Source organism: Drosophila navojoa, chromosome 5 (assembly GCF_054131105.1).
Source record: "Drosophila navojoa isolate 15081-1374.11 chromosome 5, UAZ_NAV_1.0, whole genome shotgun sequence".
NCBI lineage: Eukaryota > Metazoa > Arthropoda > Insecta > Diptera > Drosophilidae > Drosophila > Drosophila navojoa.
The window spans coordinates 13369551-13388373 of NC_142893.1; the positions used below are offsets into that span (position 1 = coordinate 13369551).

Consider the following 18823-nt stretch of genomic DNA (forward strand, 5'->3'; position numbering starts at 1 on the left):
ACGCGGATCTACATACCAAATTTCAACTTTCTAGCTCTTCAACTAACATGATTTCTGGTATATCGGAAAATGCATTTTCCGATTTGCCACGCCCCTAGTGGGCGGATCGGGAAAATTTTAACACTTTATAAATCGGAGCTATACACGAGTATGTGTTCCAAATTTCAATTCTCTAGCTTCAATAGCGGCGAAATGAACTGCGTTCATACGGACAGACGGACAGACGGACAGACGGACAGACGGACAGACGGACGGACGGACGGACGGACAGACGGACGGACAGCAAGACGGACATTGCACAAAACCAATATACTAATTCACTTCGTGAATGAGTATAAAAAATATATCTTTGCAGATCTTGAAATATAAAATATATAAGCTAAGGAAAGCAATTATTTTAGTATAATTATAAATATATATATTTTCTTTTAATGCTTGCATATCACTCAGACTGCAGCTGGTATTTCCCAACAAAAAAAAAAACTCCTCTTTGTGGGCTATACGAGATAAAAAATGCTCGAATAAAAAAAATAAATAAACAAAAATAATGTTATATATTTTACAGCCCATTCAAGTCGTGTTCCGTTTAGCATTTACATCCGATCGATTCGTGTGGCTACACACACACACACGAATAGCGGACATAATTCCGCTGGTTATACGGAAATTATAAAAGTCCAAATATGAAATATGCATATGGATATGAATGCATAGCAAAGTGCATGTGGAAATGGCAATTGATCTGTGGAGTTTTTGCATGAACTGTTTCACGCAAATTCCTCAAATTATTAATAATTAACAGCAAGCCATGAGCCATGGGCAGGTGGGAGAAATCCGTTGCAGTTGTTGACAAGTTCAATGGCTGTTGCAGCGGCGGCGCACACGGCGTATGCGCAATTTGCATTGTGCTTTTAATTAGTGGCAATAATGACGCATACGCCACGTTGCACCTGTCAGCATCAATGAATGCAAGCATGCCCGTATCTGCACGGATAATTAAGATTAACTTAATTAAGTCATTAATTGGCAGTTGCTGTGGATGCTGTCGAAACAGTTTGTAGAGCCAGCGTTGGAAAGTTTTTCAATTTAATTGATATTGATGCTTCGGTTAGTTGAATATTATCGATCAACATGCAGTTAATTAAGTGTTTAACATCTCTGGGTGAAAACTGAAACTGAAAGTGTGCAGAGATTGATGGAATGGAGTTTCAGTTTGAATGAGTTGACTAGGGGAGTGAGTGGATATAGGAATGTGGGGGATAGAATTCAGTAATTATATTAGAGTTTAACGAGAAATTTATAGCTCTTAAAGAGGAACATAAGTTAAACAAAGATTGCTGTAAATGACTGCTGTGATTGGGGGTAGTTCATGTCTTCTTCTTCTCACTCAATGAATTGATTTTAAGGAATACAAATTAATTGAGAGCTCATCATTTATGCTAATTGTTAATGCCAGATCCCATTAACAGGGTCTGCTCCAACTTCACATAGCCTGGCTATGCTATTAACAGAATTATGTTAATAGCATAAACGTTTGGCTCTCTGTGCATGGCCCTCAGCCTAGCATGGACATTTGTTTCTATATATGTGAATATATGTACGACATCGCCATCTTGCGCGACCCTTTAAATAAATAATTTTTAAATCTACAAGACATTCTTTTACTACCTGGAAGCCAACACTGCAACAGTAATAAAACATAATTAAAAAATTAAATTTATTAAAATAATTAAACCATAATCTGTTCGAGAACGACTTACAAATAATTTAATAAAAAAATTTTTTTAAGTTATTACATTTAACTACGGTTTATTAAAGAATATATAATTAATTAAAAACCTATTTTTAATTATTATTTTTTTTTAATTTTATTTATTTTTATTTTTATTATACTTACGATTATAGATATTGCTTTTATTTTCTTTATATTTTTATATTTTATTCCATTTTATTATTTATATCTTATTCTATTATTTATCTCTATATTCTTACGAAATCCAACACCCAAAGCTATCAATTCTTAAATGCTGCGGAAGCCGTTCTCTCTTCTCCTTATCTTTCATCATGCCCCGCCCAAACCAATTCCAGATTCCTAGCAAGCTCAGACCATATAAATGACTACTAATTAATCTAATCGTCCAGGTAGTACACACACACACACACACACACACACCTGCTAAATCACACTTAAGTCTGGCCAAATCAAATATAAAAACAAATTTGCATAAATGGTTGAAGTAAAACAACAAAATCATGCACAATTTCCTTATAGCAGCAATTACCTGTTGCGCTCTCTGTCTCGCCTGCGCCCTCTCTCGCTCTGTCGCTTGGCAAAAAATCGAAAAATTCAGGTGAGACTATAAATCAGCAAAAGGTGTTAAAATTGTCGCAAATGTTTTGCGTCAAGATCAAACTCATGATGATGATAATGGTAATGATAAAATGCCAATGATGATGATGATGATGATGATGATAATGCAAAAAGTTAGTTTGAAAACTTTGACAAACATTTTGTTGTTTATTATTATTTATTATTGTCTTTTTTGTCTATTTTTTTTTTTTTTTTTTTTTTTTTTTTTTTTTTTGGCTGTTTATCTATGTGATTTTCATGGTCTCGAGGCAAAGCAAATAAAATCGCATTAAAAACGCTCATTACAGCGGGCTCTGGCTGAGACTGCCGAGTGACTTATATATGGATATACATAAGATATATATGTATATATAATTATATATATAATGTAAACAAATCAATAATTCAACCCAATTGCTATCGTTCCACACTCGGCAATTAAGTTTTTGTTGTTTTCTTTATGTTATTTTGATGGTTATGATTATAATGATTACAGATTATTATCGGACGCTGTGGACGCATCTCTGTCGCCTCGATTACCAAATCCGTTGGCCTTGTGCGAATTTTAAGCATCGTCAGTATTCCCCCCCCCCCCCCCCCCCCCCTCCCCCTCCTTCGACTGCGACGGTGTTAATTATGACGCCAAAATGCGAGCCGAGCCACTCGAGCTGCGATTGCAACTTTTAACAACCCGACAAATTGTTTAACTACATGATAATATTAACTCAATTTATTCTGCCCAGCTGCAGAGCTCAAAGCTTAAATGGACAACATTTAAGCATTAAGAAGATTGCATAATATAAATTATATATATTTATATATATAATCATAACATATTTCAACACAATTAGAGACGAACGACTTAGAAGCAAATAAATTATCTTCGAATGCCATTTGTAGGCTTTGACATGTTTAAAGCAATTTAACTATAAATTTAAATGACTAAATTTAATATTAAATAAAATTTAGTTAGGCTTGAGAAGTACATCAGTTATGCTCTGCTTGAGTTGCTTCTGATTCTCAAGGAAGTTGGCTCTCGACTAATCGTATGTACTTACTTTAATGTGCATAAGAGTTCTACTAAGAACTGTCTTACATTAATTTAATGCTAATTAAAAATGAATTATTTTTTTTTACAATTGCTTGTAGTTCTTATATATTATTATATTATCTTATATTTTTAGTACACATCTATTTATATATAATAATATATACATATTTTTTCTACACTTATATATGTATACATTTAGTCCACATCTATAAATCTATTTTTCTACATTTATCTCTTTCCTTCTAAGTCTCTATCTCACTAATAAAAGCTTCTCTGCCTTATGCAATATTTTATAAAAAATATTTATTGATACTTTAAAAGTTTCAATATATATATTTACTAAAAAAATTATAATATTTTATAATTGTTATATATTTTTATTTTAAATTAAATTAAATTATTATATTTTTTTTATTATTGTTATATATTTTTTATTTTAAATTAAATTAAATTATAATATTTTATAATTATTATATATTATTTTATATTATTATTATTGTTATTATTATTGTTATTATTATTATTATTATTATTATTATTATTATTATTATTATTATTATTATTATTATTATTATTATTATTATTATTATTATTATTATTATTATTATTATTATTATTATTATTATTATTATTGTTATTATTATTACTATTTTTATTTTTATTATTATTATTATTATTATTATTATTATTATATAATTATTAAAATTATAATTTATTCTTTATATTTCTAGAGTTTTTCGTTTATTTTGCTTATCTTGCTCTGCTTTCTTTTCGCCCAAATTAAAATTAGCTTTTAAAACATTCACAACGTCATTTCGTGCCAAGTTTGTACATTAAAATGATATAACTATTAACGGCTATCATAAATTTTGACCATACCTCAAAGCTGCTTTCGATTCAAATGTTCGACAAATAAAAGAGAAAAACAAACAATAATAACTGTATAGTTGTATTTCTTGAATAGCAGCCCAATGACATTTGTTATTTACAGCCCAATATTAGTATTCTGTGTATTGTCATATAATATATACACATATATATATAAATAATCAGCAGCAACAACAACTTGGAATATTTCGCAATGCTAACTTAAGCCTCAAAAAAAAAAAAAGAAAAAAAACACTTGAAGGAAAGACCTAAAAGTGGAAGAAGAAGCAGCAGCAGCAGTGGGGCCTTTACAAAAAATTGATATGATAATTAGCAAACGCGGCACGTAGACGCACAAAAACAATTCAACATTTTGTTTGAGGTTCTTGGGCCCAGCCGCAGTGGTATTTAGAGGCTATATATGGCGATATTTGTCGGTCATATCGTTGGAGCCAGGGGGAGAGACCGTTAAGCACATACACAATTTTGGCAGTGGCAGTGGCAAAAGACAAAAACAAAACCATTGCAAGTGCAAGATGAGGAAGTGCATGACTGCGAAATACCCTCTAAATATACATATGTATATTAAAGATCAAAAATTGAATTTTAAAGAAGTTTAATCAATAAAGAATCATAAGGATAGAGAAAGGGAAGGGAGGATGGAGATAGGGAAGAGGCAGGGGAGACTGGAGGGGAGAGTTACAGGGGAGATTTAAAGGGGAGTGTTGGAAGGCAGAGCTCAAGTAAGAGCTCTAATTCTTATTCAAGATAAGTTTATATTTAAGCTAGGAAATGTATATAAGCTTGAAGAAATGTTCATTATGCTCACTCATGACTAATACACCCCACTCTCGTACACTCTCGCTGCACTCAGAGGGTATACAACAACAGTTTGGGCTCATTTGCATGGTGAGCAGACGTTGAGCAGACGCTAAGGCCATTCAGTACGTGCGATCGAACATGTTCGATGCGAACATGTTGCAAGCGGCAGGCGGCTACAAATGCCACGCCTGCGCATACGAACGGCTGTAAGCCTGGTCATTTTGGCCATAACTTTAATTAGCGCCAAACCGAAAATAACATTAATTAAACAACTGGCGACGAAGACGGAGATGTATTTGTTGTTGTTGTTGTTGTTGTTGTAGCGTGTATAAATTAGACAGGCTCAAATTGTTTTTATGGTCATTCTTGCCACATGCCCCACAGATTACCAATTGGCATTCGCAGCGATTGCGACAAACGCGACACACACTCAGCTTTTGGCCAAAACAACACCACACTGCACTGCACCACCGCTCGCTGGACAATTAAAGATTGGCTACGTTTTACCCATTGCCCAATGCGCAGAGCTCTGTTGGCCAAGTTAGCGAGAAGGGGGGCCGCTCTCATTAGTGCAGCGAACCATTTGACATTTTTAGTGCGACGACCTCACGCTGGCGCCCCATTTGGTCAGCCGGCCCTAAAGCTAGCCCACTGGGCCCTATCATGGACAATATATGTTATATATATGGTTATCGACTGAGGTGTCAGACCCTAAGACCTTCGCGACTTGCCGCTTTTGGGCCCAGGCTCATTAATAGTTGAATGCCTTTGGCTACAGTGAACAGTCGATAACAAGTCATGGACTAAATCTAACCCTAGGCTGGTTATGTTTAGCTTTGGCCTTGAAATGAAGTGCTATGAGGAAGTTAGGTGTTAATCGTGTGCATCGATAACACTGCTGTTGCAACAATTGAAAGTGTTTGCTCTTAAGATTTAATTATAGATGACGACTGTGGAAAATGTGTTGGCAATATCATTAATTTGATTTATCTAGAGTTTTTCTTAACCATAACAAATGATCCAAGGTTTATTCGTGAAGCGATAAAGCATAGCATTGACTGAGAAATTAATAGTTTTTCTCGATTAATTTATCGATAATATACGTGTATATGATTGAATGATTTGTTCACTTCTTTCTTCCAACTTTTTTGATATAATCGATAGCTTAATAATACCTTATATAACACATATAATATACCTTTATATCTGTAATCCCTTGACAGCTTCCTCATTCACATTATAGTCTATATAATTTGAAAGTTAAATACTCCACTCCTCGTCCATATATATTCTATCGCCTGCCCCAACCAACTCCCATTGCATGTAATTTATAGTTTGAAGCTCCATGGGGGCAGCTTCGGGTCTTTGGCTCAGCTGCCCCCACAGGCCAAAGAGGCCAGCCAAATAATTATACAAATTGTGTGTTCAATTTTAGTTAAAGTAGCACTCAAAACTTTAAGTGCTCCAAGCACTTTCATTGAAAGCCAAAACGGCGAACGCCTCGACAACAACAACAATCATTGAAACATCGACAACAACAACAACAACAAGAGTGAGACTTGAAAATTGTATAATCAACAAAAAGCGGCGGCAATTGGCAATCATTTCTGGTACAAATTAAAATTATATTACAACATTTTCTTAGGCCAGAGTCCGAGCACAATGCAACCAGAGCTACTTGGCCTGGCCATTAGACGCGTATATCAGTCAACTAACCCAAAATAAACAAGCGAGAATGCTGCGAGCGAAAGTGATTGACTGGCAGATATCCTGGAATTGCAATTCCAATAGGAATGAGAAATGTAAACTAATTTTAAGATAGACGAAATAATTCTCAATAAATATTTTAATGATGTTCTAAAAATATTTAAATAATTATAATAAATATTCAATTATGTTAAATGAAGAATGAGGTTAATTTTTAGAATATTGTGAGTATATAAAAATTATCATATATATTTTTTTAAATATATGCCTATTTAATGAAAAGTTCTTAAATATCTATAAAACACTAAAATATTAAAAAAAAATTAAAATAATTATAGTAAACATTTAATTATGTTAAATGAAGAATAAATATAATTATTAACAATATTCTCAATATATATAATTTATTAAAAATTTAATTAAAAATTCTTGAAAATTTATAATAAATTTGGGAAATAAATTAGATATTTAAAAAATTCACTGCAATTTCCCAAATATAACCCTTCAATAAAATCTTGTACCTTTCCGCTGATCTTAACTTTAAAGCCAACTTGGCTACTATTTCAGCTCTCACTCTGCTCGGCTTACATAAACTCTTAGTGCAATCATTTTGATAATGCCCATTTTTTTGGTTAATTTCTTAAACACGGGGTATGTATAAAACACAATAATTATATGAGTCCGATAACTAAAGCGGCCCACCAAATCGCAAATGCGCTCAAGCATTGCAAACTCTTTTCAGAGGCGGCGATTTGTGCTTTAAGCCATGTCTACAGCAGCAACTGACCTGCCCAAAAAACAACAACAACAACAACAACTGAAACTGAAACTGAAACTAAAACTAAGAAAATAGAAAAAACAATGAAACTGATTCGAACAAAATGCAAGCGGTCGAAAGTGAAAGTCTCTTGTTGTTGTTGTTGTTGTTATACACTGTTTGTAATACAAGATGGGTATATAAATTGATGTTACTTGAAACTGTTTAAAATATTTAGATATTGTGTGGGGGTAAGTCTTACAGGAGTTGTTTGAAATAATTATAGAAATTTTACTAAGTTGACTTTTCTTGATTGATTCCGATTTGATTGATTCCTGATTTTTAGCAGCTCAGGAAATGGCTTTAGGAAAATTTATTTAATAACATATTGAACAGATTTTAGTTGTTATTATAAATCAAATCTTTTCATAAAGTTCGGTCGTGTAAAACTAGAGAACCGCTGAGGAGATTCGCCTTGACTCTTGCTTCAGGCAAAGAACCTTCTGAAATTCCCTTAAGACAACTCTTAGCTTATCATAGACATACCTATACTCTAAACAGAGCTTAAGAATGTCAGCTCTACCCTCCTTCAGCTCTGAAACTGCATCTCTCCTTATCAGTTTTAGATGCTCTATAAAAAATAACTCCCACCTACTCTCACACCAACCAAAACAGCGTATTATGCCGTCGGATATCCCCAATGCATGGCGCTCTTCTCATTTAGGGGGAGCTGCCGCATTGGCAGCATCACGCGAATCGCAATTGGCAAATGAATAAGCCTCATCTGGCGAGTAAATTAAACAATTTTATTGCACACACACACACACACACACCTAGCAAAATGGAGCGCGGCCAATCAATTGCATTGCGTTGACCAAAGTAAGATGCAATAAACCAGTTGATAAGATCAACTTTGTTGGAGCTTCCTGCTAGCGAGAAACCCGTTAAATGGTTTGCAGTTAAGGCCGGCAAATGAGGCAGATGCCTGCCTGGTTACCTGGCTAACTAGCTGACTGCCTGTCTGTTGCCTGCTGCTGCTGCTTCTTCTTCATCTTCTTCCTCTTCTTCTTCTTCATCTTCGTCATCCACGCGCCACTTTTCAAGTTTAACCACATTCGTTTTTATTTGATGTTTCCCTATTTTGATTTATACTCGCATTTCGTTGTGCTTTCCCATTCGCATTGGTTCGGTTTTGTTTTCGTCTTGTTTGTTTTTATCGCCAATTTCTACACATCTCTCACCTTTGCGGCGGTGTCTGTTGTGGCCTTTTGAACACTTTATGAACTAATTTACATTGGACATCAACGAGATTTCCCTAAGCTAAATAGTTTTATAATACCAATTTCAATATTGATTAGGCATCCATTTATATTGTAGATTAGGTAATCGTTTAAGCTTTATTGTATTGTTGTTCATAAAGCCAAAAATGTTTTGTTTTTTTTATAATTAATGATTGTTTTTTAATTAGCGGTAAACACAAATTAATCTTGAGCAGCGACGAGACGCTAATTAATGTTAAAAGTTACGACAATGTCTTTAATGAAGATAACACCGATGATGCGCTGTAACTAATAATGAATGGGGTGTATACAATCACATGAATGCGAGTCAAATATATAATATATTCTGATTATTCAGTGGTCAAAGAATCAATTAGCATAGATATAGAAACACTTGTGCATTTAGTTATGTAAATAAATATATATATATTTAAATATATATTAATATATATATGTATATAAGGAGTATCTGCCAGCCTAGTGAACTCGCCTCTGCCAACTCTTGGTGCACTCAAAACCCTTGTAAGCCATATTAAAGTTTCTCTCTAATAATTAATCGAGTGCCCCAATATGAAGATATATTTGTATCTGATAGATACTTTTGTCCGCAATCGAATTGAATTCAATTTTCTTTGAGTTTCTCGAACAGTTTTATATTAAGTGGAATTCCCCCCATCCATTGCATGGCAACAAAATTGATATAAGCTCGTTGCATGATGCATGTGCGCGCTACAAAATTCATGGGTCTTTGCATATTTATTCAACTTTGTCGCTTATGACAATTAAATTGCTCCTGTTTAATATTTAATGGCTGGCAATTAGTTTTGATTGTCGATTAAATGGGTTCTACAAGTGCTCAAAATTCGTAGAGTGCTTGGGCGAGATTTCGTTGACGTAGAAAACTAAAATAAAGAATTAGAAATTCTCGACTAGTGGGATACCCTGCGCTACTATGAGCTGTTCTCATAGCCACTCTATTCAAAATGTATTTATGAATGAATATGAATATATAACTAAATTGTATATACTTCATAAGGTCAGCTACTCCCTGCCTGAAGCCAAAATTCTCTCGTTGCAATTTTTCAAAACAAAAACGAGTCTTTTAATAGCTAACTGTTATTGATGACGTTTTTGCCTGAGGTGCACACTGCCACGCCCACATACGCACCTAGGTGCCCATTAGTGACCCAGTTTTTAGATCAATGCAAATTTATGCAATCGAAAAAAAAAGTAATTAAAACGCACGCACATTTTATTGAGATTCTGTTCTGATTTGGCCAGTGCTGGGGCAATGCATCACTTTATCAATATATCAACATCGATTGGAGCCAAACTATTTAAGGCCAATTAACTCAGCAGATTTTGCAGCCTTGACCAATACGCAACGGCATTTTATTGTAGTGCGTTTGTGGAATGTTTAAACAAAACATAAAAACAACAAACAATGCAAGAATAAAAACAGTTTGATTGAAGGCGAAGCTTGAATACACTTTCGCTATTATTAACTCAAGTGGCAGAGGAAGCAGTTTTAAATGTGTTATATATAATATATTTATAAATTTCATATTTATTATACATTTTGGAATTTTTGTAGACAAACAAAAATGTGAAATGTCTCAATTTAAAACCAATATGAAATATTACAAAAAAATATTTATTTATATTATTTATATTTATTTATAATATTTAAAGAATTTTTAAATAACAAATTAATTTACATTAATATCTTTATTATGTTGTTGTATTTTGTAAATAGTATAATGTATTATTATTTTTTTTATTATTTATTATTCATTATTATTTATTTATTTTATTTTTTATTGTTTATTATTTATTATTATTATTATTACTTTTTTTTGGAAGTTTTAACATTTGTCAAAAAATAATAATATTAATTTAAAAAAAAATAAATAGAAAAAATAATTAAATAAATATGAATAATAAAAATAAAAAATTAATTAAAAAAATGTAAAAAAATGTCCATTGTAAAACTTAAAAGAACAAAATATTTATATATACATACATAATTGAACACTATAATATTTTGTATTAATCAATTATTATTGAAAATATATATACACTTTTTTAACAAATATATTTTGTATTTATATTATGTATGATATATTTTTTATTACGACAATTTTTTAGCTACTGAGCTGAAGGTTTTTTATTCTCTTTTCTCTCCTTTCTATCGTTAGCATTCTTATATTTTTTCACTGAGCTCCCACACATTCCTTACTTTCTTACAACATCCTCATACCCTCAAGCAGGTAGAGTATTCGCACAAGAAGTGCAATCAACAATAAAAAAAAACTTTACGCGTTCGCGCTTCAAATGTTTATGCGCTGTTTGCTTTGCGCGTTTATTTATTATTTTTTTCGCCTTACTGTTTTATTTATTTCTCTCCTCTCTTTTCTTTGTTTTATGTTCATTTGAACGCATCGCTATGAAATTTAATTTGATGTGTGGCCCAAGCACACTGACAGGGTCGAGTAGCCCAAATGACGTTGTCAGTCAAATAAATTCAACGGTGCGTGTGTGTGTATGTGTGTGAGAGTGTGTGTCTGTTGTTGCTTGAGCTGTGTGTTGATGTAAATACTCAAGCAAGTGCACTAGATAGTCAAGTGTGGATCGGACTTTAAGTGGCTGTTGGTTATTGAAAGGCCATTAGCAAATAACCTTCTTATCTGATTTTGTGATCTGCAACCGAATTGGAATTTGTAAAAGTTGTTTAGCCCATCTTAAGATCGTTATGCATTGTAATGCAATAATATTTATAAGCACATATAAGATTATGTAATGCTCTCAGTAAGTGAATTAAGCTCGATTCTATTTGCTTTTGTAATGTTCCGATTTTTTTAGATTGAGTTGATTTGGAAATAAATGCGAATTCTTATCTGATTCTTAGCCAAATATGGGGAATATCTTTAAAGTGTAGAACTATGAGCGATATATTCTTATATAAAACATAATATATATAGCAATATTTTTAGCAGTATTTTTAGTATTTTTTTAATGATATCTTAACTGTGTTTTCACCATATATAAGAAAAACTGAATATCGAACAGCAAAAAAAACGTTGCCTACTTTTAAGCGCCGTCATTAAATGCCTAAGCCGTAAATAAATTAAATTTTTTTATCTATTCATGCCTTTCACTGTATTCTTTTAGGCTTGTTGTTATTTGTTATTTTATACAAACTCAACAAAAAAAATAAATAATTTGCAAATCGGCAAAAATTATTTATTTGCGCAACTGTTTTGCAAAAAACTATACAAATTATTTATTAACAAAAATTTTTGAATGTCGTTTGACCTTGAGCCATAACCCAATTAATATTCAAGAACCTTAGAATTCGCTATAAATACTGGCAAGAAGCGTTTGCAAACCAAATTCGAATCAAGAACATGAAAGCCACATTAGTTCTGTGCTGTTCGCTGTTGGCAATCCTGTCCGGCGCTACTTTGATCCACGGACGATTCTGGAACGGCAATAATAATCTGGGCAACGGCAACGGCAATTCGCCAAGGATCTGTGTGCTCGAAAATTGCAATTTGTTTGCCACTAACGAGGTCTGCGCCCGCTATGGACGCTCGAATCTCTGCAAACGATTCTCGAACAGCTGCCAGGTGCGCTACGACACCTGCGTCACTTCCGTGACCTACACATCGGTCCCCATATCCTTGTGCGCGAACATTCCGGTGGGCACACGCCGACAGTGTTCCAGCAGCTCCAATGCGCAGGCCATCGTCATAGGCAGACGTGGTTAAATTGATTTTCGATTACATTTTGTTATGGACTTGCAAATAAACATACATATATAGATTATATCATTCTTTGAACTGAAGAGAACTGGGCTCAGGGGAATTAGGGAAAAGTATGATATTTGGGAAAAACTAGAGTGAAGACAGCTGCATGACAAAAGCTGAATGCTACGAAACTCGATGAATGGTGCATTAATGAAACTTTTGCGAATATTGATCATAATTGCTCGCTAAGTAAAGGGCATAGCCAGATGAGTGCTTCTGAAGCTGTATTCTGTATGCTTCTAGAGAATTGGTTACAAAAATAAAACTTGAAACTATATGTCCACAAAGGCACTATGTGGCCGCTGCCTTATATGAGCCCAGGCCCCATTTATGCCTAAGACTTGAAGCTTGAGTTAAGGCGGCTGCATGACAAAAGCTGATTGCTACAAGACTCGATGGGATGGGTACATCAATGCCAAAATTTCAATACTGTAAAACTTATGAAAATGGGATCATTACGAAATGCACAGCATAATGATAATAAATAAACTGAATCATCATAATAAATAAGCTAAAACCTAAACAGTGGGCCAATTCTTCTAGTGGATGTGGCAAAAACTAGAGCAGAAGGAAGCTGCATGACAAAAGCTGAATGCTACGAAACTCGATGGAAGGTACATTAATGAAACTTTTGGAAATATTGATCATAATTGCTCGCTAAGTAAAAGGCATAACCTTAAGAATGACTTTATAGTCATAGTCAACTGTGCTCAACTCTTCCAGTGAATTTTACAAAAACAAAACTTGAAACTTGAGTTAAGGCAGCAGCATGACAAAAGCTGATTGCTACAAGACTCGATGGGATGGGTACATCAATGTCAAAATCTCAGTACTGTAAAACTTGTGAAAATACGATAATTACGAAATACACAGCATAATTAGCTGAATCATAATCATATAAACAAGCTAAAACTGAAACAGTGGGCCAATTCTTCAAGTGGATATGACAAAAACTAGAGCAGAAGTTAGCTGCCTGACAAAAGCTGAATGCTACGAAACTCGATGGAAGGTACATTAATAAAACTTTTGGAAATATTGATCATAACTGCTCGCTAAGTAAAAGGCATAGCCACATGAGTGATTCTGAAGCTGTATTCTGTATGCTTCTAGTGAATTAGTTACAAAAACAAAACTATATGTAAGAAATTAGTCCACAAAGGCACTTTGTGGCCGCTGCCTTATATGAGCCACAGAAGAAATAAAGAACTCAAGCCCCATTCCTGGGCTTGGAAATATTCATCATAATTGCTCACTAAATAAATAATATAGCCTTATGAACGAAACTGAATCTGAAACTGTGGCCCAACTCTTCTAGTGAATGTGGCAAATACTTGAGTTACGACAGCTGCATGACAAAAGCTGAATGCTACGAAACTCGATGGAATGTGCCTTAATAAAACTTTTGGGAATATGCATAATTTGCTCCCCAAATGAAAGACATCGCCTTATGAATGGCGCTGAAACTGTAGGCCAACTCTTCCAGTGAATCTTACAAAAACAAAACTTGAAACTTGAGTTAAGGCAGCTGCATGACAAAAGCTGAATGCTACAAGACTCAATGGGATTAGTACATCAATGCCAAAATCTCAATACTGTAAAACTTGTGGAAATAGGATCATTACGAAATACACAGCATAATGATAATAAATAAGCTGAATTATAATCATAATGAACAAGCTAAAACTTCTAGTGGATGTGGCAAAACCTAGAACAGAAGTTAGCTGCCTGACAAAAGCTGAATGCTACGAAACTCGATGGAAGGTGCATTGTGGCCGCTGCCTTATATGAGCCACAGCAAAAACAACGAGCCGAAGCCCCATTCCTGGGCTGGGATATATTCATATCAATGTAGCCTTATGAACTGAATCTGAAAATGTGGCCCAACTCTTCTAGTGAATGTGGCAAATACTTGAGTTAAGGCAGCTGCATGACAAAAGCTGATTGCTACAAGACTCGATGGGATGGGTACATCAATGCCAAAATCTCAATACTGTAAAACCTAAGGAAATAGTATCATTACGAAATACACAGCATAATCATAATAAATTAGCTGAATCATAATCAGAATAGATAATCCAAAGCTGAAACTGTGGGTCAATACTTGTAGTGGATATGACAAAAACTAGAGCAGAAGGTAGCTGCATGACAAAAGCTGAATGCTACAACACTCGATGTGAGGTACATCAATGCCAAAATTTCAATACTGTAAAACTTATGGAAATGGGATCATTACGAAAACCACAGCATAATGATAATAAATAAACTGAATCATCATAATAAATAAGCTAAAACTGAAACCGTGGGCCAATTCTTCTAGTGGATGTGGCAAAAACTAGAGCAGAAGGTTGCTGCCTGGCAAAAGCTGAATGCTACGAAACTCTATGGAGGTGCATTAATGAAACTTTTGGAAATATTGATCATAATTGCTCGCTAAGCAAGAGGCATAGCCACATGAGTGATTCTGAAGCTGTATTCTGTATGCTTCTAGTGAATTAGTTACAAAAACAAAACTATATGTAAGAAATTAGTCCACAAATGCACTTTGTTGCCGCTGCCTTATATGAGCCACAGAAAAAATTAAGAACCCAAGCCCCATTCCTGGGCTTGGAAATATTCATCATAATTGCTCGCTAAATAAATGATGTAGCCTTATGAAAGAATCTGAAACTGTGGCCCAACTCTTCTAGTGAATGTGGCAAATACTTGAGTTAAGGCAGCTGCATGACAAAAGCTGAATGCTACAGCACTCGATGTGAGGTACATCAATGGCAGAGACCATGAGGCTTGTGTAAATATTGATCAATGATGATTACGAAAAGAAAGTAATAGAAAACATAATCATATGATTCACAGAAATATAAATGCTCTTAGTTTAGGTATTGTAGCGAATTTATGGCAGGAGTTTCAAGATCTGAGACTGCGTGACAAAAGCTGAATGCTACGAAACTCGATGGAATGTGCCTTAATAAAACTTTTGGAAATATCTAGCATAATTTGCTCGCTAAATGAAAGGCATCGCCTTATGAATGGCGTTGAAACTGTAGGCCGACTCATCCAGTGAATGTGACAAAAACAAAACTTGAAACTTGAGTTAAGGCAGCTGCCTGACAAAAGCTGAATGCTACGAAACTCTATGGAAGGTACATTAATGAAACAACTTGTCTACGAAATACCCTAAACGCTTCGAGCAACTGATACTTCAATTCAAGAATAGCCTATGAATATAGGCTAAACAGTTAAGTGTGCCTTTGATTATGGTACATCAAATACATAAACAAATTTAGTTAAATATTTGTACAAGTGTTAGTGTTTGCTGGCATGACTCAAGTTTCAAAAAGCATCTGGTTTAACCTTCCAGAATTGTCCAATTTCAATAAACAAACACAGATGACAGTTAATTAGCCTAGCACTTGGCTGAGGCACAATATAAATGCCAAGCAATACATAACGATATCATTTTCGATGCCTGGCACAATGAAAACTGTTCTATTGCTAGTCGTTCTGCTCACTCTCGTATACCTAGGCACTTCGACCGAGGCAAAGGTCAATCTCAGCCAATTGCAGAGTTGCCGGCGCAAAGTTCGAGCCAATTGCAGACCGAATGCCAAAATATGTGTACGCGTCGCACGTAGCAATCTGTGTCAACTGAGGAGTTACGGCTGCAAGCAAAGGTTGGCCGATTGCAGGGCAGCAGCCAACGACAATAATTCGCTGGCTACAGCAAGTGAGTTACATATGCCCTCTACATACATATATATACTTCTATAACACTCTCACAATCGTTAACCCTTGTGCCCTCTTTTGACAGTTTATCAAAGAGTGAACAGAAAACTGTGCTCCGGCAACCGAATCAATCAAAGTTTGCCCTGTGCCAACACCAACACCAACACCAACAACAACAACAATAACAACTGGAATACTCCAATAATTTATGCATGAAATGTGTGCAAGGGAAAATTTCATATGCGCTTCGCATTTGCATGTGTGCGAGAAACGGTAAAGTTGATTGACTCACATCTTGAATAATTTATGCCATCAAATACAACAAAAATAACATTCTTGATACCCTCAGTAAAAGCTTGCGCTTGCTTAACATACATTTCGTTATCAATAATGTTAAGTTAACATGGCTGCCAGTCATAACATCGTAAATGTTCATTATAACATTTCCATGTTATTTAACAGTTTGCATTAAGGTTACAGCGATTTCGATTGTAATTATTAATAATAATGAGCTTATTTATTATGACTTAATTAAAAATCTTAAATAAATATAGAAATTTACTTTTAAGTTCTTTAAATTTTAATAATGCTAAATAATAAAAAATATAAAAGGAAATGATAATAATCTAAGCTTGCATTAACATAAAATATAGAAAGTTATTTTAAAATTTTCTAAGCTGATTTATTTACTTTGATTTGTTATTAATTGTTAAATGTTATTAAAAAATTCAGCGAAATCGTTGAACAAGCTTAAAATAAAGCGCATTGCCATATTTTCTACTTCCATACGCATTTGCCAAATGATAAAATGAATAATTGTTCAGCATTTCGCTGGCACAACGGAAATGCAATCATCAAAATGGACGAACTGCTGTTTCCGGTTTGACAAACGCCCATCGAACGCTTAGTTGAACGCGTTATGCAAGACTTGTACGGCATTTGTAGGACTGAAAAAAACCAAAATATTAAAAGTACATTTTGACTGCAATCAATTTTCACCAGTTTCAAATAAAAACAAAATTTGTTATATTTCATATTTCAAAGCTGATTTTTGCAGAGCTAAAAAATATATATTTAAATTTTAGTAATTATGTTGATTAAAGAGGAATCTTATAATAATATAAATTTATGTTTATGTTAAGTAATGAAAAAATTATAATAATATATATTTATATATATATATTTATATTTTTTTACTTTTAACAAAGCTTAGCTTGTTTAGTATAAAACAATTTGATACTATTATTAAACATATTTTTTATTCTAAAAAAAAAATCTTATATATATTTAACATTAAATACAATCAAAGCGCATTTAATTAAAAATTAAATATTTTGCATTTTATTTGCTACTGATGCAAAGTATTTAAAAAATAAAATAAAAATTAGCTTTTAATTATTTATTATTTATAATAGTTTATTAAGCTTTCAAATAAATAGTTACAGTTGTCGGAATAATTAGTTAATGTAGAATTAATGAATATATATATATATATATATTTTTTTTTTTTTTTTTCTGTTTTTGCTAGTATCAAATTATGTTCCGCACACGCCCATTTGATTGAGACCAATATTTTTGCAGCCTGGAGAAAAAGCCACAGGTGCACCCTGACGGCCAAACTCTAAGAAGAAAGCAAAGGGTTATCCCATACATATAGTATAGTATATAGTGTATATATAGTCTTCGATTTACCTGTTCTAGACAGACACTGGTCAATCAGGAATTGGCATTCGTTCTTGTAATGCTTGCAATAGTTCATCGTGCCATCCATGTATTGCACGCATCTGGACCCGAATTTGTCGCATAATCCACGACTCGACCATTTACAGTAGATGTAGCCGTTGCGGCTGAGAAAAAGTCCGGCACGAATGCCCCCAAACAGATGGAGCAGCACACAGCTGAAGACAATTAGTCGCTGGAGTGCCTGCATCTTGAGCCAATCGAAGCGAATCACTGATCCATACGCCAAATACTCTCACACATTTTATACCCGAATCGGTAAATCTGGGCTCGAGAGCCGTCAGGGTAAACATTTGCCAACCGAAAGCGATTCGAACTAAATTGTTTGCCAAATCTTGAGACAGTAAAAGCGAAAATGTCAACAGCTGAGATTGGGCAAATAGAGCGGGAGCTTCATGAAATTAAATAGACCAAAACTGTTACGGATATGCGTATATACATGCGTATATATGGTTATATAAATGGCAAACAATTCGGTGTGGACTTAAGAGTTTGCGAATCTACATATACTTGAAGTTAAATGATGGTTGAAAACATATAGAAAGGTAGATAAAATATGTTTAGTAGTTTTAGTAGTATAGTATTAATAGTAGTAGTAGTGTTCCGTGAGATAAGGTAGTATGGAATAGTTGTAATACGAGTAGTAAGTAGAGTACTCCCTAAAATAGTAGTATAAGCTAAAAAGTAGTAGAGTAGTAGAAGGAAGTAGTAGCATTC

The 18823-nt window shown here is 33.9% G+C and overlaps 2 protein-coding genes across 2 annotated transcripts; one reads left to right on the forward strand and one right to left on the reverse strand.

The window, feature by feature from the left end:
- The first annotated feature begins 12241 nt into the window (after window positions 1-12241).
- Window positions 12242-12632, forward strand: LOC108652784 (uncharacterized). The gene has a single exon (XM_018102979.3). The coding sequence runs from the start codon at window positions 12242-12244 to the stop codon at window positions 12602-12604; it is 363 nt and encodes a 120-aa protein (XP_017958468.1). The 3' UTR covers window positions 12605-12632.
- Window positions 12633-17796: 5164 nt separating this feature from the next.
- On the reverse strand, window positions 17797-18484 carry LOC108658017 (uncharacterized). Its single transcript, XM_018110673.3, has 2 exons — window positions 18059-18484; window positions 17797-17987 (listed from the first exon to the last, which is right to left on the reverse strand). The coding sequence occupies exons 1-2, from the start codon at window positions 18294-18296 to the stop codon at window positions 17902-17904; spliced, it is 324 nt and encodes a 107-aa protein (XP_017966162.1). The 5' UTR covers window positions 18297-18484; the 3' UTR covers window positions 17797-17901.
- Window positions 18485-18823: the final 339 nt, after the last annotated feature.

What these genes read in the sequence shown, in the direction of transcription:
- LOC108658017 (XM_018110673.3), bottom strand. Translation starts at nt 18,296, where the DNA reads ATGCAGGCACTCCAGCGACTAATTGTCTTCAGCTGTGTGCTGCTCCAT. An exon ending in CCAGTGTCTGTCTAGAACAG is followed by an intron (nt 17,988 to 18,058) that starts GTAAATCGAAGA and finishes CTTTCTTCTTAG; the next exon opens with AGTTTGGCCGTCAGGGTGCA.
- LOC108652784 (XM_018102979.3), top strand. Translation starts at nt 12,242, where the DNA reads ATGAAAGCCACATTAGTTCTGTGCTGTTCGCTGTTGGCAATCCTGTCC.